Source organism: Mercenaria mercenaria, chromosome 12 (assembly GCF_021730395.1).
Source record: "Mercenaria mercenaria strain notata chromosome 12, MADL_Memer_1, whole genome shotgun sequence".
Lineage (NCBI taxonomy): Eukaryota > Metazoa > Mollusca > Bivalvia > Venerida > Veneridae > Mercenaria > Mercenaria mercenaria.
The window spans coordinates 50,798,904-50,822,820 of NC_069372.1; the positions used below are offsets into that span (position 1 = coordinate 50,798,904).

At 36.3% G+C, this 23,917-nt stretch overlaps 1 protein-coding gene across 2 annotated transcripts in view; it reads left to right on the top strand.

Annotated features, from left to right (window-relative positions):
• Positions 1–23,917, top strand: part of LOC123534828 (syntaxin-like) — a 101,793-nt gene that overhangs the window by 63,654 nt on the left and 14,222 nt on the right. The window contains exons 5-9 of one of the 2 annotated variants that reach the window (XM_045317262.2): positions 1,437–1,510; positions 10,784–10,892; positions 17,074–17,147; positions 20,962–21,099; positions 22,885–22,995. In XM_045317262.2, the coding sequence (XP_045173197.1) occupies positions 1,437–1,510; positions 10,784–10,892; positions 17,074–17,147; positions 20,962–21,099; positions 22,885–22,995 (506 nt within the window). Of the gene's footprint in view, positions 1–1,436; positions 1,511–10,783; positions 10,893–11,344; positions 11,454–17,073; positions 17,148–20,961; positions 21,100–22,884; positions 22,996–23,917 lie in introns of both variants that reach the window. The other variant, XM_045317261.2, reaches the window with a different exon arrangement.

Here is a 23,917-nt window from a genome sequence, read left to right on the forward strand (position 1 = left end):
TTTCTTTCTTGATAATTTAGACAACACCAATATCTTGGATAATATTTTTAACCAGAAAGAAACTCATATTTTCCATAAATATGCAGTATAACAACCAGCCTATTATTAGAAGAGAGTTTTTTCTCTCTTGCTCTTCACAGAGGGAGACAAAAAATTGAGGAAATCAATGGTGTTATTGTAAGAAGTACTACAGCGTGAGAATAGCTTAAATGGTAGTTCAATTAGGGTATTGCTTGCTGATTGATGGGAGAAATTTCCTGATACATAGAGATGGGATATCTGTCACATAATAGAGGGAATTATGATCAATATAATCGCAGTAACTTATCCGCTATATCTGATCATACTTCACATGCTTAAAGCCTTTATAAAAGCATGTTATTCAAGCAATTTTGTGATTCAATTACATATTCCTATTATTATGTTTTATTTCCTAAATGAAATTATTTTCACTCACAAGTTCTTAAGTGCTTCCTTGATGTCTGGCCAGAATACTGTCCTTGGCGAAGGATTGTGAAGGCTATGGTAAAATTCCACTGTTACTAGGGTTCAAACCAGAGACATCCAGATCAGAGGTCTGGTGTTTTACCAGCTGTACTTTGTTATCTATCTACTCTATATAATTAATGTATGGATACTGTTTATTCATGAAATTTTCATGAATTTTTATCTCGATTACCTTGAGTGTGAACCCAGCATAAGTGCATTAGATACAGTAAATTGATATCTTGTATCTTGGGTCAACAGCAGGCATTTAAGTGCTTTTCTATTAGAAGTCTATGAATTATTGATATAGATTCTTTACACATCTTTTAAGACTGGACATAGTGTGACATTCTGTTATACCAATTACATTTTGTCTCTGTACATAGTCTTATGCAAGTTTTCATGGGGCTGAATAATTAAAGGTCCAATACTAAGGAAAGTGAACATTTTAATTTCTTTTAAAAAGCACAGAAACTATTTCATTTTATTGGAAAATGAAAGTTGGTATGTAGAAATTCGAAATAAATCGCAGTATATGTACAATTATTTTTCTATGAAGTATGAAGAAAGTTAAAAAGACCTGGGGGGTCATTCTGTCGATTCATTGAAATTTCAACATAATACACATACATTTCTTTGAGTTCCAAAGACCTTCTGTAAATTTTGACCTGCCAACCTTCATTATTTAGTGTCTTGCAGAAGTCTATGCACTGGCTATGAAAAAAAAATGCCAACTCACTTTCCCTTAGTAATGGACCTTTAAATGGACAAGAAAGGTTATGGTTAAGGTGTCAAATTCTTTCATGTGAAGAACCATCTACAGTTTACTTGCAGAAGGTTAGCGACTAGCCTGTCTGTGAGTGAAATAATGACCAGAGAGGCAGCTAGTGTCTTAGTTGGAAAGTGTAAAAGGGTTATTTTTACAGATTTTCCTTTTTTGTATTTTTCAGTTATTGAACAAAATATAGAACAAGAGGAACACTCAAGTAAATCCACTGCCGATCTCCGAATACGCAAAACACAGGTGAGTGAAACATGAAAGTATATGACATGATATAAAAGTATTCATACGCTCTTCCTTGAACCAGTATCAGCAGAACTATGCACAGAGAATAACAAAGCAAACGAATAGCCTCGCTTTTTTACTCCAAATGCTAGATGGTCAAATCTTTATTCAGTCATATCTGGATTTTTTTGAGGACCACTTTAGCACAATATCATGTTGTTTCACTTTTATTTTGTCCTTCAGTGAAGAGGATTGTATGGTTTTGCTCATGCCCATGGATCTGTCTGTTGGTAGATTTTTTTTCTATACATAAACTACCCTGCAGTGGTAAAATTCCATTTTGTCAGTAGGTGACCCTTTCTGTATTGGGGATCAGAGGTCATTGTCACATTGACTGTAAGACTGGAAAGGGTCTATACAGTCGTCAAACTTCCTAAGAGTGATTACATTGGGTCCTTAGATGATCCCTAGTATTCAGGGGTCAGTATGTCAAAGGTCAGTGTCACAGTGACCTTGACACTGAAAACATTTTCCGATTAATGACTAGAAACTTTTGCTTGTAATGGTCAAATGTTATAGGATGATTGATTCTAGTCAGTGGATCACTGAGGTATTGTTTGGGGATTATAGAGGATGTTTTGAGCTTATGGCCATCAAACTTCATAGCACGATGTTTATAACACTCTCTGTTGCCTTTATGGTATAAGGTCAAAGGTCATGCTTGAGGCTCAAAGAAGTAACCTCCAGAAGGCTATCAGTTGGAGCATATACATGTCTTACAAACATCTCCGTTCATTTCTGTGCTGTCTTGTTAAAGCATTTTGATACCAACTGAAGAACAGTGTCAACATTTAAATCAAGAAGCAATTTAGTATTTGTTTAATGAGCCGTGCCATGAGAAAACCAACATAGTGGGTTTTCGACCAGCATAGATCCAGACCAGCCTGCGCATCCGCGCAGTCTGGTCAGAATCTATGCTGTTCGCTTTCAAAGCCTATTGGAATTAGAGATACTGTTAGCGAACAGGATGCACAGGCTGGTCTGGATCCATGCTGGTCGCAAAGCCACTATGTTGGTTTTCTCATGGCACTGTTCATTTCTCAAGGACTCAGTAATAATATTCTATTTGCAATTTTCATCAGTTTCCTTCTTCGTGTTTTTGTACCCCCCCGACAACAAAGTTGTAAGGGGGGGTATACTGGTTTCAGGTTGTCCGTCTGTCTGTCTGTCCGTCTGTCCATAGACGCAATCTTGTGCGCACCATCTCTCCTTATCCCCTTGACAGAATTTCATGAAACTTCACACAAGTGATCAGTACCAACAGTAGTTGTGCACGGGGCATGTTAGGTTCTTTCAGAAAAAAATTTTGCAGAGTTATGGGACTTTGTTTTTTTGTTACTATACTATATACATAGACACAATCTTGTGTGCACCATCTCTCCTCATCCCCTTGACACAATTTAATGAAACTTCACACAAGTGATCAGTACCAACAGTAGTTGTGCATGGGGCATGTTAGGTTCTTTTAGAAAAAAAGTTTGCAGAGTTATGGGACTTTGTTTTTTTGTTACTATACTATATACATAGACACAATCTTGTGCGCACCATCTCTCCTCATCCCCTTGACACAATTTAATGAAACTTCACACTAGTGATCAGTAACAACAGTAGTTGTGCATGGGGCATGTTAGGTTCTTTCAGAAAAAAAATTTGCAGAGTTATGGGACTTTGTTTTTTTGTTACTATACTATATACATAGACACAATCTTGTGCGCACCATCTCTCCTCATCCCCTTGACACAATTTAATGAAACTTCACACTAGTGATCAGTAACAACAGTAGTTGTGCATGGGGCATGTTAGGTTCTTTCAGAAAAAAAATTTGCAGAGTTATGGGACTTTGTTTTTTTGTTACTATACTATATACATAGACACAATCTTGTGCGCACCATCTCTCCTCATCCCCTTATACACAATTTAATGAAACTTCACACAAGTGATCAGTACCAACCCAAGTTGTGCATGGTACATGTTACATTCTTTTAGATAAATATTCTGCATAGTTACGGGACTTTGTTTTTAGCTCACCTGAGCAATGCTCAGGTGAGTTTTTCTGATCGCTCGATGTCCGGCGTCCGTCGTCTGTCGTCCGTCTGTCGTCTGTCTGTCGTCTGTCTGTCAACATTTAGCTTGTGTATGCGATAGAGGCTGTATTTTTCAATTAATCTTCATGAATATTGGTCAGAATGATAACCTTGATGAAATCTAGGCCAAGTTCGAAAATGGGTCATCTCGGGTCAAAAACTAGGTCACTAGGTCAAATCAAAGAAAAACCTTGTGTATGCGATAGAGGCTGAATTTTTCAATTTATCTTCATGAATATTGGTCAGAATGATAACCTTGATGAAATCTAGGCCGAGTTCGAAAATGGGCCATCTCGGGTCAAAAACTAGGTCACTAGGTCAAATCAAAGAAAAACCTTGTGTATGCGATAGAGGCTGTATTTTTCAATTGATCTTCATGAATGTTGGTCAGAATGATTGCCTTGGTGAAATCTAGGCCGAGTTCGAAAATGGGTCATCTCGGGTCAAAATCTAGGTCACTAGGTCAAATCAAAGAAAAACCTTGTGTATGCGATAGAGGCTGTATTTTTCAATTAATCTTCATGAATATTGGTCAGAATGATAACCTTGATGAAATCTAGGCCGAGTCTGAAAATGGGTCATCTCGGGTCAAAAACTAGGTCACTAGGTCAAATCAAAGAAAAACCTTGTGTATGCGCTAGAGGCTGTATTTTTCAATTGATCTTCATGAATATTGGTCAGAATGATAACCTTGATGAAATCTAGGCCGAGTTCGAAAATGGGTCACCTCGGGTCAAAAACTAGGTCACTAGGTCAAATCAAAGAAAAACCTTGTGTATGCGCTAGAGGCTGTATTTTTCAATTGATTTTCATGAGTATTGGTCAGAATGATTGCCTTGATGAAATCTAGGCCGAGTTCGAAAATGGGTCATCTCGGGTCAAAAACTAGGTCACTAGGCCAAATCAAAGAAAAACCTTGTGTATGCGATAGAGGTGGTATTTTTCAATTGATCTTCATGAATTTTGGTCAGAATGATTACCTTGATAAAATCTAGGCCGAGTTCGAAAATGGGTCATCTGGGATCAAAACTAGGTCACTAGGTCAAATCAAAGAAAAACCTTGTGTATGCGATAGAGGCTGTATTTTTCAATTGATCTTCATGAATTTTAGTCAGAATGATTACCTTGATGAAATTTAGACCAAGTTCGAAAATGGGTCATCTCGGGTCAAAAACTAGGTCACTAGGTCAAATCAAAGAAAAACCTTGTGTATGCAATAGAGGCTGTATTTTTCAACTGATCTTCATGAAATTTAGCCAGAATGATTACCTTGATAAAATAGGACGAGTTCGAAAATGGGTCATCTGTGGTCAAAAACTAGGTCACTAGGTCAAATCAAAGAAAAACATTGTGTATGCAATAGAGGATGTATTTTTCAATTGATCTTCATGAAATTTTGTCAGAGTGATTGCCTTGATGAAATCTAGGTCGAGTTTGAATATGGGTTATCTGAGGTCAAAAACTAGGTCACTAGGTCAAATTAAAGAAAAATCTTGTGTATGCGATAGAGACTGTTTTTTTCAATTGATTTTTATGAAATTTGGTCAGGATGATTGCCTTGATGAAATCTAGGTCGAATTTGAATATGGGTCATCTGAGGTCAAAAACTAGGTCACTTGGTCAAATCAAAGAAAAAACTTGTGTATGTGATAGAGGCTGTATTTTTCAATTGATCTTCATGAAGTTTGGTCAGAATGATTGCCTTGATGAAATCTAGGTCGAGTTTGAACATGGGTCATCTAGGGTCAAAAACTAGGTCATATCTAAGAAAATGCTTGTTTTATCGCAAGAGACCAATTTTTTGGTCCAATCTTAATGAAAATTGGTCAGAATATTTGTTTCCATGAAATCACTAGGTCAAACATGTTTTACAGTGTTATGGTGTGTTTCTTAGGTGAGCGACCTAGGGCCATCTTGGCCCTCTTGTTTGTTACTATACTGTATACATACAGTCTATATACATACAGTCCACATAATTATGCAGACTTGTGTGCGTCAAATTGCAATGTACTGTGTCAGTGCATGCGGGGGGTACATTCTGATACACTGATACACTTGTTTATGTTAGGATATTTACAGGCTTTCCAGGAATTTTATACTTCAGTTTAAACAAATAAATACAGAATTCAACTTCTGTATTTACCAACATTAAAGTAATCAAGTTGTCAATATTTTACCTGATTAGACTGTCACCACCCAGATAACAAAGTATTCATTCTCTATAATGTTTCATGTTTGAAAGAAATAACTTTATTAAAGGGGCACCGCCTACTGATGAACATCATATTTTCAAAAAGAAACAGCTAGCGTTGTTTGTTAAATATTGAAAATATTTTAGGAACATTTTTAAATTGTATTTCTGTTGCACATCACTAGGCGTTTCTAAGTCGTTTCTACATATTTTCCAGTTGGTGCTGTAATAATCTTCTACTTAGTTCCTAAACAATTAATCATTAAATTTTGGGGACACAATACTGGGGTGCAAATGTATGTTTTGTTAATAACCATTGTGGGAGGGGGGGGGGGGAGTGGCAAATGTCCTATCTACCATTTCAGCTAGGGGCAAATGTCCTATCTACCATTTCAACTGGAGGCAAATGTCCTGTCTACCATTTCAACTGGAGGCAAATGTCCTATCTACCATTTCAGCTGGAGGCAAATGTCCTATCTACCATTTCAGCTGGAGGCAAATGTCCTATCTACCATTTCAGCTGGGGGCAAATGTCCTATCTACCATTTCAACTGGAGGCAAATGTCCTATCTACCATTTCAACTGGGGGCAAATGTCCTATCTACCATTTGAGCTGGGGGCAAATGTCCTATCTGCCATTTCAACTGGAGGCAAATGTCCTATCTACCATTTCAGCTGGGGGCAAATGTCCTATCTACCATTTCAGCTGAGGGGCAAATGTCCTATCTACCATTTCAACTGAGACGCAAAATTTAGTGTCCAGCAGTCCACTTTTTCATCAAGGGCTTAAATGTCCAGATCTTTACAGGTTACACATATGTTTATAAATAAAATCTGCTTAGTGCTTACTAAGTAACTTTAATTTTACATTTTATCACTGTATATAATAAGGGTTTGTAGAGATGTTGAAAAGTCCTTGAATTTGATGCTAATCAGCCTCGGTAGCCTAGTGGTAGAGCACCCACTTCAAGTGCAGGAGGTCATGGGTTTGATCCCTGGCTACACCATACCAAAGACTTAAAAAATAGTAGTTGTGCTCAGTATTAAGAGTGCTTAGTCAAGTATCAGTATAATGTGACTGGGTGGGGTATCATGTCATGTGTCTGCAACATGATTTTCCAGTGAGGCAGCTGTACAAAGTTGGGCTACAAGTAAACATCATCATTTATATGACTGAAAAAATCATTGAAAAAGACATTAAATTGGAACACACACACACACACACACACAACACACACACAGATACACACACACGTACTTTAATGGGGAAAAGCAGATGGCCCAGAATGGGGAATTAACCTGTTGTGGGAAAACTGACTGGGTATGTACCAGTAGCAGTCATAAAAGACAGCATTTTATTTTATGCTAACTGGTGAAATACTGAAAAATATCAGTGAGATATTTCTCTATATCACTCACAGTGCTGAACTTCTTTTTTTTTTCAGATAAAATTATCTCCCTTGAAATATATTCTAAAATAAACTCCCTTTGTTGCCTTTATAATTGCTGGTTTCCTATTCTTATCATAACATTCAAGCCAAACAGGAGACATGTACAGCTAGATAATCCTATATAGGACAAGCTACCTATAATAAACTTTGCAAAAGAAATAACGGTAGATCTAATGCTCTGGAAATGTTACCTTGGTTGCTTGGCCTTGCAGTTTATGTAGCTATAGATACGTCTTTCCTCCACTTTTCATCGGTTCCTCACTATCGTATGGTAGATTTTACTGGCGACAGCACATTTAGTTGGTTGTTGTCTTAGTTTATTATCACAAGACATCAACTCAACCTTACGTAATATGCCAGCATTTTTCGTCGAAATTCTTCCCCACCCAGCCAGTTGTGTTCCAAATTCCATTTCTGTTCGTTATGCTATACGGCTCCTAGACCAATATTTCCATTCAATCCATCATGATATTTTATTCCGCAGCTTGATTTTGCAAGGACTTTCGGATATCCCTCAGTTGTTTACGTTTTTCGGGTTGTTTTTTTTTTTAAATCTGACCTTCAGCGTTTGTAAACAAAGCAAGCTTCCGGTTATTCAACAAACTGACGGCATTGACCGAAAAGTTTTAAATATGCTTACTTAACTCCTGTCTGTTGGCCGCGGATTGTGCATTTTTTAACAAAATATTTTAAATGTAGTTTTTGTTTTCAAAAAACAAAATGGCATCTTGTTGATTTCACAGACATAATCACCAATATTCAATATTAATGTGCCTGAGTGTCCATGGTGATTTAGCGGACGCATCATATGTAACACGGTATCCTTAATAAATCCTAATATCATCATGAAGTATTGGCCTTATTTGAACATGTAAGCATGTAATAAACAGAAAATTCGTTGATCTTCACCAGTTAGCATAAAATAAAAAGAAAATTTGTTTGTTTGCAGTGTGATATCGAAATATATCTTCACCGATAAGGGAGACAATTGAATATTTTCACTCTGCCTGAGTGAAAATATCAGAATTGTCTCCCTTATCGGTGAGGATATATTTCGATATCACACTGCAAACAAACAAATATCCTCTATCTATCACAATTTTTAGAGTGAAATTTGTTCTGTTTCCTTGGATACAGTTGTTGGAACTTGGTAAGATTTCTAGACAGGAATTTTGGAAAAATGGTCCTTGAAACAGTGAAAACAAGTAGATAAAAAGTCCTTGAATTATTTTTGGATGTTCTGTATGAACTATGATAACTAGCTAATAACAGTGAATATAAACATAATAAAATTCAAAAACCTTGCAAAAACATGAAGTTATGCCCCTTTAAGAGGAAGTGGTTATAAGAATTGAAAGTGTCAGTGGCTGGGGGTAACCTTTTACTGAAGAAACCACAGTCTGCTATATCGTGTTCAAAAAGATCATTAAACAAACTGAACAAAACAAATATCTTATTACATTTTGTCAAGATGCACCTCTTAAAACAGATAAAATTACATCATGTTTTGTTCCTGTTTTTGTCTACGTGCAGAATGTCCTCTATTCACTACTTCAGAAATAATTGAAGTGTGGGGGAGGTAGTCCATATAGATTGACACTATGTTCTAATATCCTGTCTGCTCTCTAAATATCGCTCGCAGTTACATATTATATAATGGGTGCAACCAGAATTTGGTTACAGATGAAAAATTCTGCTTTCAATTACACAATGTGCCAGTAATATAATTTTTATCATTCCCAATTTGGTTATGAAGAAAGAAAATGAAAACAAATTTTGATTAGTTTTTATTTGAAACTGATAGTAACGATGATGCAAAAAGCTAATAGTATAATAATTATGTTGCCCAATTTCATGGGAGACATACTGTTTTCCACATCCGTCCATCCAAATTTGGCTTATGTGTGCTTGCTGAGCAAGTAGATATGCCTTTTTGCCCATCTGTCTGAATTTGTTACATACATATCTCAAAAACTATATGACCTGGAGTCATCAAAAACAATAGGGTTGTTATTAAGCAACTGGATTATTGTTTGGGATTTCATTTTGTTAGACCAGAGTTATGGCCTTTGACTTAGTCAACAATATGCATAAAGGGCCTAAAAATGTGTGTTGCACATGTCTCATAAAGTATTTGACATAGGGGTTTCTCTTGACTAGATCAGAATTATGGCCCTTGACTTAGTAAAAAAACATGCATAAAGGTTCTAAAAGTTTGTGTTGCATGTATCACAAAAAGTATTTGACTTTAGGATTATGAAACATAATAGGAATGTCACTTGGCATGTGAAGTAGTGCACCTGGGGTTTATTTGGAATAATTCCCCCTACCCTCAACACACATATACTGCCCCCTATTCCTCACTCCCACCTTGTGACCAATAATACTTCTTACTCTTTCAGTTTCTTTTATCTTGTGTTTCTCAATTTGTAGTTTCCTTACCTTCCCACTCAAGCCCTGCCCCATTCTCCATCCCCCCCCCCCCCCCCCCCCCCCAACTCCAAGGTAATGACATGACTGTACAGTGACAGTAAGTGTAGGCACCATTGTCTGAAGGACAGTCAACTAGTTGAATATGATTTGGCTCAGCTAGTAACAGAATCCCTCAAAGGTCTGCAGTATTTGGGGAGACTTGCACAGTTGGTGTTATCATCATGATGATCCTGGTTGGTGACAATGATGTATTGACATTTTTTAAGCTAGGCTATCTTTGTCTTGAAATGATCATATTTTAATTCAGTTAATACATGTATAGGAAAAACAAAATTAAAAATCCTAGTTTAAAGATGTACATTGTATTTGATTTGAAAATTATTATTAAGTTAGTTTTTAGCTCGACTTTTCGCCCCGGCGTCAGCGTTGCCGTTGGTTAAATGATCAAGTCAAATATTTCTGTTACTATCAAAGCTATTGACTTGAAACTTAAAATATTTATTTACTATCAAAGTCTACACCAGGAGAAACAATCTCCATAACTCTTGATTTGAATTTTGACAGAATTATGCCCCTTCTTAACTTAGAATTTTTGTTAAAATTTTTGATAAAGTCAAATATCTCTGTTACTATTAAAGTTTTTGACTTGAAACTCAAAATAGTTATTTACTATCAAAGTCTACACCAGGAAACACAATTCCAATAACTCTGGTTTGAATTTTGACAGAGTTATGTCCCTTTTTAACTTGTTTTTTCTAATACTGGCAAAGCTCTAATATAGAGTCAAGCACTGAGAAAAGTCGAGCGCGCTGTCTTACAGACAGCTCTTGTTAGTCTTAAAACTTGATACAAGAAGCTAGTTACATCAGTCTTGAAACACTTCTGTAATGAGAATATTATAAATTTATGGTACATGTATAAGTAAAGGCACATGGAAGTTCATAACGTTGTAGTAGTAAGTATTTAACGTTGCCATCTGTAAACAGTACTAGACATAACGAGATGTCAGCAGCAATGTAAACAAATCATATCATTTGACATAGAATATTACTGTATATGTTTCTTTTTCTAGTACTCGACAATTTCTCGTAAGTTTGTCGAGACCATGAACACTTACAACACGGCCCAAATAGACTATCGAGATCGATGTAAGGCCCGGATACAGCGGCAAATGGAAATCAGTAAGGAGACGCGCATGAGAAAATGCGTCATTGGAGAATAGATAGCGTTTTTTGTAGGAAAATGACCAAAAATTAGCATGTGATAAGTATAAACTGTTTTGTGTAATGTATTCTGGATGAACTTTGGCAGTGTTTTAGATAAAGAAACAATAAAAAGCATGAAAGCTCTAAGGTTTAGTCCCCATTTGAGGGTTGTTGCATCAAATGGAGACATTTAAAAGAGCTGTCCTCATTTTTGGAGAATGTAATCTTAAGCTATGCTAATTTTTGGTCAACAAAGTTGATTTTATTAAGTGTTCATTTAGTCATTTTGACTGTTTACAGTTTTATTGCATATTTTGCATATGTTTATTTGTATTATGTAACATTTCAAGCATTAAGTTAGTTGTCTTTTTTCACGATTTATTAACAATTCTGTTTTTGATTTTTCTTTGTTTTCTTTCTTGTCATAGCACGCTACATTATCACGTAAATTTGTCGAAGTTATGAATGATTACAATGCGTGTCAGATTGACTACAGAGAACGATGCAAAGGGAGAATACAACGGCAACTGGAAATAAGTAAGCTTTACAAGATTTACCTCCCTTGGTTATGGAAAAAAAACTTGACTAATGTGGGAGATGGGATTTTTTCAACGTTTTGTGTCGATTTTCATTCACATAATTGTATTATTTGTTGATAATTAACAGGATGTTCAGCAGAATGTAATGAAAAGGTGATGAGAATTTCAGGTTTAAGATTGTAATTCATTTAGCGAGTCAAAGAAAATGTTTGAAGCAAAGGTAGGGTAACTGCAATCACACTGGTTTCACTTTTGATTTTTAATGAATACATAAAGTACTTTGATTTATTCTTAGCCTTTTTTCCAGCATCACATAGAAAATCTGTGCAAATATTTCTTTCAATTTTCTCACAAAAACAAATAACACACTACACTAATGTCACAAATATAATCATGTTGATGTGGCACAAAACTGATCACATAAGAGCAGCAAGAATTTTTGCAGAAGACTTTTTTAATCATTTTCTTTGAAGTTAGTGAGTCTGGTTCAGCTCTCTAGTTTGATTTATTTGATTGAAAATGCCTTTCATTGCTGTGTATTTTGGAAACATTAAGAAATGCACTATATTTATAAGTGCTTAGTTTGGTTTTGTTGTGACCAAAGATACTGTTAAATCATTTATATTTGCGGGCAGTGAGTTTTCTTTTTATTTAGAGGTTCCTTAGATCTTAGCTAAAAGTTGGATGTCCTATTTATATATTAAATGTTTAAAATTTCATATTTCATATCCCACAAAGTAGCAATTCTAGCCAGAAATCAGCTAATTCTTATGCTAACCAAATGAACAGATTTCACCACAAACTTTCGGAATATGGGTAGCTTTGAAATACAAAGTCAAAAGTGAAAAATATAAAAAAATATGAAAAGTCTGAGGAAAAAAGAAAAAATACAGGTAATTGAAACATATTTCTTATAGGGATACAATTAACATCTTTTGCAAATGTTTTTGCTGTAATGTTTTGATTTTGATGACTATAACAATTTCTAGATTTTTCATACATATATTTTTTCATATTTCGTCATGTTTTTTTTATTCATATCATAGATTTATTAAAGATTATTTTAATTGAAATTTTGTTTATTTTAGTTGTTTTGAGTGTGAACATTTTGTGTATTTAATGGAATGTTTTCAGGAAATTTGAGGGTGTTTTTTAGCTCACCTGAGAGCACAGGGTGAGCTAATTGTGATCTCGATGTCTGTCATGTGGCATCAGCTTTTTCTGCCTTGAATACCTCGACGGATCCTCAATGAATCTAGTCAGAAGCAAGAACCATCCATGCATGGGCCTCTCTCAATTTGTTTAAATGGTTACACTTGACTGCATTCACTTCTAATGAACATAGTCAGAAGCATTCTTGATTAGACCTCTCTCAAGTTTGTTCAAATGGTTATGCTTGACTGGACAAAGGGCTGCTTGTGAGAGCTAAAAGTAGAGAAACCCTGTTAGTTTTCTTGTCATGAACAACTGGATCGATATTCACCAAACTTGGTTAAAAGTATCCTTCATGGATACCTCTCAATTTCTAGCTTGGCTATTTGAACTATTTCATATAGTTGAGTTTTTGTTGCTATCGTTCTGTTGGCGTCTGCACCACAATTAAACATTTTGCATGTAAACAAATTTCTAGAATCAATTGAAAGGAATGCTTTGAAATGTCGTATAAGTTTTTAGCTCACCTGTCACAAAGTGACAAGGTGAGCTTTTGTGATCACGTGGCGTCCGTCGTCCGTGCGTGCGTAAACTTTTGCTTGTGACCACTGTAGAGGTCACATTTTGTGTGGGATCTTTATGAAAGTTGGTCAGAATGTTTATCTTGATGATATCTAGGTCAAGTTCGAAACTGGGTCACATGCGGTCAAAAACTAGGTCAGTAGATCTAAAAATAGAAAAACCTTGTGACCTCTCTAGAGGCCATATTTTTCATGAGATCTTCATGAAAATTGGTCAGAATGTTCACCTTGATGATATCTAGGTCAAGTTTGAAACTGGGTCACGTGGGATCAAAAACTAGGTCAGTAGGTCTAAAAATAGAGAAACCTTGTGACCTCTCTAGAGGCCATATTTCTCAATGGATCTTCATGAAAATTGGTCAGAATGTTCACCTTGATGATATCTAGGTCAAGTTCGAAACTGGGTCACTTTGGGTCAGAAATTAGGTCAGTAGGTCTAAAAATAGAAAAACCTTGTGACCTCTCTAGAGGCCATATTTCTTAATGGATCTTCATGAAAATTAGTCAGAATGTTCACCTTGATGATATCTAGGTCAATTTTGAAACTGGGTCACGTGCGGTCAAAAACTAGGTCAGTAGGTCTGAAAATAGAAAAACTTTGTGACCTCTCTAGAGGCCATATTTTTCAAGAGATTTTCATGAAAATAAGTCAGAATGTTCATCTTGATGATATCTACGTCAAGTTCGAAACTGGGTCACGTGGGGTCAAAAACTAGGTCAGTAGGTTTAAAAATAGTAAAACCTTGTGATGTCTCTAGAGGCCATATTTCTCAATGGATCTTCATGAAAATTGGTGAGAATGTTCAGCTTGATGATATCTAGGTCAAGTTTATAACTGGGTCATGTGCGGTCAAAAACTAGGTCAGTAGATCAAAAAATAGAAAAACCTTGTGACCTCTCTAGAGGCCATATTTTTCACGAGATCTTCATGAAAATTGGTGAGAATGTTCACCTTGATGATATTTAGGTCAAGTTTAAAAGTGGGTCACGTGCCTTCAAAAACTAGGTCATTAGGTCAAATAATATAAAAACCTTGTGACCTCTCTAGAGGTCATATTTTTCAATGGATCTTCATGAAAATTGGTAAGAATTTTTTATCTTGATGATATCTAGGTCACATGTGCTCAAAATCTAGGTCACTGTGTCAAATAATAGAAATAACGACGTCATACTCAGTTCAACACTGGGTCATGTGGGGATAGGTGAGCGATTCAGGACCATCATGGTCCTCTTGTTTGAATCATGTGATGACCTCACAGGGCAACTGTTTCCAGTTTAATTCTAGTTTTTATGCCCCCGAAGGGAGGCATATAGTTTTTAAACCGTCTGTCGGTCTGTCAGTCTGTCTGTCGGTCTGTCAGTCTGTCGGTCTGTCAGTCTGTCCGCAATTTTCGTGTCCGGTCCATATCTTTGTCATCGATGGATGGATTTTCAAATAACTTGGCATGAATGTGTACCACAGTAAGACGACGTGTCGCGCGAAAGACCCAGGTCCGTAGCTCAAAGGTCAAGGTCACACTTAGACGTTAAAGGATAGTGCATTGATGGGCGTGTCCGGTCCATATCTTTGTCATCGATGGGTGGATTTTCAAATAACTTGGCATGAATGTGTACCACAGTAAGACGACGTGTCGCGCGAAAGACCCAGGTCCATAGCTCAAAGGTCAAGGTCACACTTAGACGTTAAAGGATAGTGCATTGATGGGCGTGTCCGGTCCATATCTTTGTCATCGATGGATGGATTTTCAAATAACTTGGCATGAATGTGTACCACAGTAAGACGACGTGTCGCACGCAAGACCCAGGTCCGTAGCTCAAAGATCAAGGTCACACTTAGACTTTAAAAGATAGTGCATTGATGGGCGTGTTCGGTCCATATCTTTGTCATTGATGGATGGATTTTCAAATAACTTGGCATGAATGTGTACCACAGTAAGACGACGTGTTGCACGCAAGACCCAGGTCCGTAGCTCAAAGATCAAGGTCACACTTAGACGTTAAAGGTCATTTTTCATGATAGTGCATTGATAGGCGTGTCCGGTCCATATCTTTGTCATTTATACATGGATTTTAAAATACCTACGCATGAATGTGTGACACAGTAAGACGATGTGTCGCGCACAAGACCCAGTTCCGTAGGTCAAAGGTCCTAAACTCTAACATCAGCCATAACTATATATTCATTCAAAGTGCCATCGGGGGCATGTGTCATCCTATAGAGACAGCTCTTGTTATTTTGTCAAACTATGCTCCTTTTTAACATACTGACTGGTTAAAATTTTGCATGTAAGCAGATTTCTCAGAATCTACTGGGGCAAATGATTTAAGACTCCACACAAGCTGTTTGCATTCATAGAGCAAGTTACATAACTGTAGTTTTTATGCTTCTTTTTAACTTAGAAATTTTGGTGTTGCATGTAAGCAGGTTTATCAAAAACACTTTCAGACTCATCACTTCAGCATCATGCATTGATCTCGGAGAGCAGGTTTTGAATTTTGCCAATATTATGCCCCCTTTTTTAACACAAATTTTGTGAAGGTTTGCATGTAAGTATGTTAAACTGCTTTACTGAATGTTTTAAAACTTGTCACAAATATTCATGGTCAAGAGGTGATCTCACTGAGCAGTTACATTTTAGCATCATTGTGCCCCCCTTGTAACACTTTAGTCAATTTATTGTGTTCTTCTCATGAAGTGCCTGAGGATGTTCACCAAACTTGTTTAGAAGAAAGTGTTCGGTTCCTCCTCTGGTGTGCAAATTAGGGCCATTTGGTCCTCTTGCTTTAAGATTGCAAAAGTGTAATAGAAGTAAGTGATGGTAAGGAATGAAATAAAATCTAGTGTAATATTTCAGTATGTCAAAGATCCGTTCCAGACAAACATACCTAATCTGGTGGCTTAATTATAATTATAACATTTAGTTTGGAACACTGTTTTATCATTGGTCAGTTTCAATTATGTCCTCATGGACAAGCATTTAGATGCTCAGTTTTTGAGGCTGAAAAAAATTGTATGTATGTCTGTAAAATTGTGTGAAAAAAGAAGGGAGTATCGTTAGGGTAACATGCCACATTTGGGGCCTCTGTGGCCAAGTGGTTCAGGTTGCTAACTTTAAATGACTTGCCCCTCGCCAATGTTAGTTTAAAACCTCATTTGGTATATAGAATACTTTTCATGTAAGGAAGCCTGGTGATGACCAGCAGAAGGACTTTAAACCAAGTAAAAACAAACCGACCACTTCTTTAGTAAAATGTGACTCTTTAAGTAAATTCTGATTCATAATTTTACACTGAAAGTTCCAGAAAGGTGGAGATGAATTTAAGAATTACATGTTTCAAACAATTTTGCCAGAGTTGAAACTGATATGTAACAGACAAAAAATAAAGAGGGGAAACATAGCTTTTTGGATAGGGGCATATAGATCAAATGAAACGGTAGTTAATAGTTAAATAAGTTTAGTAAAATATTGAAATAGAAATTATGCATCTCTGATGATTCCTTGTACATTAATTTGTAACTGTAAATTCATCATTTGCGTTGTTTTATAGTTGGTATGCAGGTCATTTAATCTTACAAATCTCTTGCTGAAACAATGGATTATTATATTTTGATGTGGTAAGGTTTGTTTCAGGGGGCAAACAATACTTCTTTCAATTGTTTTGTTGAGTCTTTGCAAAACAAGGAATTTCTAACATAATTACTAAATAGATGGTTTAAAGAATCAAGAATTTTGCTTACACCTGCTAAAATAGGTATTTGCTTTATACAGCTGGCTAAATGGTAGGTAATTTCTTGCAAGATTTTTTTTGTAACAAAGGTAGGAAATTTCTTGCATTATTATTCTAGATTGCATGTTTCATTGAAATAATATCTCCATTTTACAGCTGGTAAAACAACAACCAATGATGAGTTAGAGGATATGTTAGAATCTGGCAACTTACAAGTATTTACGCAAGATGTAAGTGTACAATCATTCTTGTACTTGCAAGCATTTATGAAAGTTATGTTTACAGTCATGATTTGAGCCACGCCACATGAGAAAACCAACATAGTGCAATTGCAACCAGCATGGATCCAGACCAGCCTGTGCATCCGCACAGTCTGGTCAGGATCCATGCTGTCCACTAACAGATCTCTTATTGCAATAGGCTTTGAAAGCGATCAGAATGGATCCTGACCAGACTGCGGATGCGCAGGCTGGTCTAGCCCGACCGCTTAGCTCAATAGGTAAGAGTGTTGGTCTACGGATCTCGGGGTCGCGAGTTCGATCCTCGGGCGGGGCGTATGTTCTCTGTGACTATTTGATAAACGACATTGTGTCTGATATCATAAGTCCTCCACCTCTGATTCATGTGGGGAAGTTGGCAGTTACTTGCGGAGAACAGGTTTGTACTGGTACAGAATCCAGGAACACTGGTTAGGTTAACTGCCCGCCGTTACATGACTGAAATACTGTTGAAAAACGGCGTTAAACCCAAAACAAACAAACAAAGCAGGCTGGTCTGGATCCATGATGGCCGCAAATGCACTATGTTGGTTTTCTCATGGCGTGGCTCATTTAGCGTATAAGCATTTATGCAAGATTAAGTTTGCTCACATTTTCTTGCAAGGATTTACATAAGATGTAAGTGTACAAGTCATGCTTTTACTAACAGGTATTTAACCTTTAGCATGCTAGATAAATTGTCGTCTGCTGGAAATGTCGTCTGCTAAAGTTGTAAAGTTCAGTCAATTTGCTCCAAAATTGGAAGAAATATTGTCAGAGTAGCAAACAGCTTGGAACCTGATCAGACGCCGATTTAATCGGCGTCTGATCTGGTTCCAAGCTGTTTGCAAAGACTGTTAAATTCGCCTGCAGCAGGCTAAGGGTTAAGCAAGATTAAGTTTACACATTGCTTGCAAGGGTTTATGCAAGATTCATGTTTACACACTTTACTTACAAGTATTGACACAAGCTGTAAGGTTACATGATTTTACTTTAAAGTGAGTTAACAGGATTTTACTTTCAAGATTAAAGGCAAGATGTAAGTTTATACACCCTTATAAGTATCTAGGCAAGATGCAACTCGATATGTTTTTGTATAGAGAAATCCAGCAAGACTAAAAATCAACACAATTTTTATGTCCTACAAGGGTTTATTTACAGCAACACGTTTATAAGTACCTTTGAATATTTGATATGATTTTAGTAAGTTTACTGTCTTATCAAAAGACCTAACCTGCCATTTATTAGCTCATCTGAACCAAAAGTTCAGGATGAGCTATTAGTATAGGTGGATTGTGCAGCGTCCATTGTCCATCATCTACAGTTTTACTTTAACATCTGCTCCTCTGAAATGACTGGTCAGAATTACATCAAACTTGATCTGTAGCATCCTGGCAATATTTTCTCTCAAGTTTTTGCAAAGGATCTGCTTGACCCCTTTCAGGGGCCACTAAAGCTAAAAATAGAAAAACTTTAAACAACTTCTCATGAACTTCTTGATGCATCTTCACCAAACTTGGTCTGTAGGATCATTATAAGGTCCTCACCTAAATTTGTTCAAATTGGGACAAAGTGCCCCTTTAAGGGCTGGCTATAGCTTAAAGTATAAATACCTTTGAACAACTTCTTCTTATGGAGTGCATGATGGATCTCCATGAAATTTGGTCTGTAGCTTCATTGTAACAACCTGTCCTTAATTTGTTTCATTGATGGCACTTGGCCTCTGTTACGGGCCACTAGTTTATATAAAACACAGTTGTTACCATTCATGATTATGTTTGGCATACATGTATTCAAGGTCAAACAGTCAAAGCAAGATGAGCGACATAGAATCAATATGGCATTCTTCTTCTTTCGACCAATTATGTGATCTCATTGATAATGTAATTTTGCCTATTAATTGCAGGGTTAGACACTAACTTATTTGAACAAGGTTCCCAAAGGAATCTCTACTTTTTAAATCTGGGGGTCCTCCTCAGGCTTTGGGATCCCTCATAATATGATATATAAAAACAATCACAACAGGTGTCTTATGAGAAGTTACGGTCGTGACCCCAGTGGGATTCGAACCCGCAACCTCTGTATTAAGTGGCTGACACCTTAACTCCTACAGAAGAATGTATCCAACTGATATCAATTTACATGTTTGCCAATGTCAAGACAAGGTCTCGACTTTGGAGACACTTGTATCTTATAGATATAATCATTGTCAAGTCTATTGTGACAACCACTAAAAATTATAATATCAAAAAAAAAAAATTCTTGAAATTCTTGACTTCTCTTCATATATTTTAAAATATAAAATCTTAATATAACCTGGCATTTATATTTCCGATGATACAGAATTTATTGTAGTTTCTCTTTGAGGTTTGAAGATATAAAGTGTTAAAGTAAGGGAATTACATTTTTAGGCATAAAATTCTGTTTTGGATTACTTTCACATTGAAATTCATATACAATTTCATTTTGATGTTTGAAAGTTTGATTTATAGTTAATAGACTTACCTTCCGAATCGGAATCGGTAAGTACTTATATAAAAAAAAAAAACAACCATCAAACTGAATAACACTACAAAAATAACGGATCGTAAAATTTCTGAAAATGCAAAAAGATCGCTGAGATGGAGACTCATAACCGACTACAGTATTCTTGTACTAAAAATTAAAATATTTTTAGATAATATTAAGTAATATTTTGATGATCAAACGTCCGTACATCGGGGTGACTTCCGCTGCAATTAACTCTTGGGGTGTCATAAAATATTTGGAAGCCGCTGTCCTTCTGTTTTGATTAACACTTCCCGTTTTGTAAGGCAAAGAGCTAGATCTATAAAAATAAATATATTTTATACTTCTTTGTGTAAGGCCATAAATTCCAAGCCATGTTGTTCAGGGGAAATCTGCATGTATCACGCGTGACCTTCATGACCTAACACATTTAAAAATACTTAGATGTTAAATGGTTGTTATTTTTAGAACGAGGAAAGTCCCGCGAACCGGCCAGTTGCAAGCAGTTTTCTCAGTAATTTTCCATGACGTAGCGTCTAGCACATGTAGGAAAAAACCCCGGTGTATTTCTTTGAAAAGTACCCGATATATTTAAATAGTAACCACATGATCTTGTACGTAAATAATGATGACGAAATCCCATATTTTGAGTTAGTAAACATCCGGAATTTGTTTCTTTAGGAAAAGAACGAAAATAAAGCGATTGATTATGAGACACGGGATAAAACGATTCTGTTTAAATGGCCGTTAATCGGTATTAAACGTTTCTATCGGGTAACCAATAGACACAGGTCAATACGTTTCTGTTTGGTAATCGATAGATACGGTGATAAACGTATCGATGTGGGAAAGGGTTAAAATATTTTTCAAACAGGTATTTATCTTTTACTTTTTGGATATCATTGACCAAAAAAATAGGTATCCAGCCGGAATCCCAGCTTTTAGAAGTTGGTGTTCCTCCTCAAAATTTGGGATCCTCGGGCCCCCGGGACACCGTTAGTGTCGAACCCTGAATTGTATAGTTTTGAAATGAGTATTATGTGTGTGTAATTGTTAATATTCAGTCTATGTATGGTCCAAATTCCATAAAAAACAGTCTGCTGGTTTAATGGTAATTAAAGAAGGTAGCATGTCATTTTTACAGCTAAGAATAATGTAAATAATGCGATAAAGGGTTATGTATTTTGATCACAGAAAAGGAAGGAAAGTAGAAGACTTGCATGTTTGAAATCATTATGTTTTTGTAGATGAGCTTTCTATAGATGATTTTTGTTGACAGATTATAATGGAAACGCAACAGGCAAAACAAACATTAGCAGACATCGAGGCACGGCATGCAGATATTATGAAATTAGAGAAAAGTATACAAGAATTACACGATATGTTTATGGATATGGCAATGTTAGTTGAACAACAAGTAAGTGATATTCTTTGTCATGCCCCCCCACCCCCACCTTCTCCACTTTGAAAAAGCAGAGGTATATAGCTTTGGACCTGTCGGTCACATCAGTCGGTATATCGGTTGGTTCGTCTGTCGGTAGAGTGAAACGTCAGATAACATGAGAACCACTTGACCCAGAACCTTAAAATTTGATAGAATGATTGGGCTAATGTAGTAGATGACCACGACAGTTTTTAGGGTCAGTAAGTCAAAGGTCAAGGTCACAGGGGCCTGAACCTTGAAAACAGTTACTTCCCAATAACTTGAGAACCACTTGACCCAGAACCTTCAGCCTTGACAGCATGTTTTAGCTTATAAAGTAGATTACCCCCGTTTTTAGTGGGGAGGTCAGTTTGTCACAGAGGCCTAAACCTTGAAAACAGTGTCAGCTCAATAAGTTAAGAACCACTCGACAGAAAACCTTAAAACTTAATAGCATGATTGGGCTTATGAAGTAGATGACCCCTGTTGTGTTTGGATTCAAAAATCAGGGTCACAAAAAAAAGTTTCTCCTCATTAATTTGAGAACCACTTAACCATGAACCTTAAAACTTGGTAACATGATTGGGCTTAATGAAGGAGAAAACCCCAATTGTTTTTGGAGTCAGTAAGTCAAAGGTCACAGGGACCTGAACCTTGTAAACTGTCTCCACTTGAGAACCACTTGACCCAGTATCTTCAAACTTGATATCATGATTGTACCTATGATTTTTATAACCCCTCATGTTTTTGGGGTTAGTAGGTCAAAGGTCAAGGTCATTGTGATCACATGACTGAAAATGAGACAACCCATCATGCAGGGCATACTTGTTCTAAAAACAGCTCTTGTTATCTTTTAAGCTTCTACCAACCTTAATTTCATGCAAATAACCCTCAGCTCAGTATGTCCCAGATTTGCCTGTTACTATGGAATTGTTTAATGTTGTGTGTTTTAAATTTCTTTGTTTTTGGCCAAAAGAGCTATTTGGGGGGAATTTGAATTTGTGAATTTCATCTTTTAAACATAAAATGAATTGGATTAATAACTGTTCTTTGGAATTTAATTGCGAGGAAGCATGCAACCATAAAATTCACAAAACCTTGTCATCAGTTGTAATTTGTATTAATGTGAACAATGAAAAAAAGACTTGGATGTCATTCTGCTAAAGGAGAATAATATTGTGATGGTAACAATGTCTTTGTACTTTTAATATCATTAATGGGTAATCTTTAACCTGTAATCAGATCCATTTAGTTTTCTGTATTAAAGAAAACATATACTGATGAGTGAAAACCAGCAGTTAATTGACATCTTGGGTAACACATACCACCAATTGGCAGTTCAGCATCATGTCAGATTTGACTCTGCATAAAAATTTTGTAATATAACCTATACAGTCGAATAACTCAAGGTCAAAGGAATATTCACATATGTTCTCAGATAACCTGTGGGGTATCTACAGAAATTTAAGGGACTCTTTTAGACTGTTTAAAAAATGGCAAAGGCAATTGTATAGGCTGGCTTATAAATTTTTAAAGTTCAACAAGGTGATTAAACAAAGTATATTTTTTTCCTCTGGACTTCTGATCTGTAGGTTTTGGGTTTTAGTCTCAATAAGAGTGGAATTGACTGCTTTTTCAGTAACCCCTAAGCATGATGCAAGTATTTGTCAGAAGTGTCTAGGAAGCGGTCATTGAGCTTAGTCAACATAAAATGTGATAACTAACTCTATAATTGACTAAAAGAAAACAGGTTTGTTAACGGCTGTTTGATATTTTCAGGGTGAGATGATAGACAGAATAGAATACAATGTTGAACAAGCTGTAGACTATGTAGAAACCGCCAAAATGGACACGAAAAAAGCTGTAAAATACCAAAGCAAGGCTCGACGGGTTTGTATTCTAAGACGTATTACTCCACTCCACAAAATGGCAGCATGACTTGAAATACAGCAGTTAGAACCGTGTAATTTGGCTAACAGTACGATTTTATGGGACTTTAGCAAAGTTTAGCAATTTCCTGGAATTGGGTCAATATTGCAGTTTTTAAATACGCAAAATGCTCTTGATTGGTTATTTAAGAATTAAAATGGCTGTATTTCAAGGTCACAAAGCTTTTAATTCGCATGATAACAGAAATAGCGGATTTGTTATTATAGTAAGTCTTTTAGTTTTGCAACTTAAATGCATCGTGTGAAGTTGTGTGCATTACCGTCTTAGAGTAAGTTTTCACTGCAAGTTATTAATTGTTTTTCAATATAGCAAATTTAAATGCAAGCTGACACAGCACTAAATATTGCACTTTTAAAGATTATTTAACTTTATTTATTTTTGTTAGAAAAATCACTTTCTGCTTTGCTGGAAAAATGAACATGTGGAGAAACAAATATACGTGAATGTATTGGCTGTGTTAGTTGTTACATGCTTGAAGGGTTGTATTATTTGAGGGAGCTGATCACCCATCTGTTTGTCCTTTTCTGCTCAGTGAATTGAGAATGCTTTCCAAACATGGCATTCATATGCCCAAGGTCAGTGCTTCAAAGATCAAGGTCCCCTACTGATTCTGCTGTCAGATGGTCAAAGGTCAAGGTCACAGTAACTGTTAATACAAAAACAGTTTTAGCTCCAACTAGAGAATCCGTTGATCTAAGATCCTGAAACTTTGCATACACGTTGCTCATGGGCAGTGAATTATCCCTAGTGATCTTGAGGTCAAGGTTAAGGTCATAGAGTTAGTACAAAAACTATTTCCTCAATATTTTTGTGGGCAAATTGAGCACATGAGAAATGAATGACTCCTGCAGATTCTGAAGTC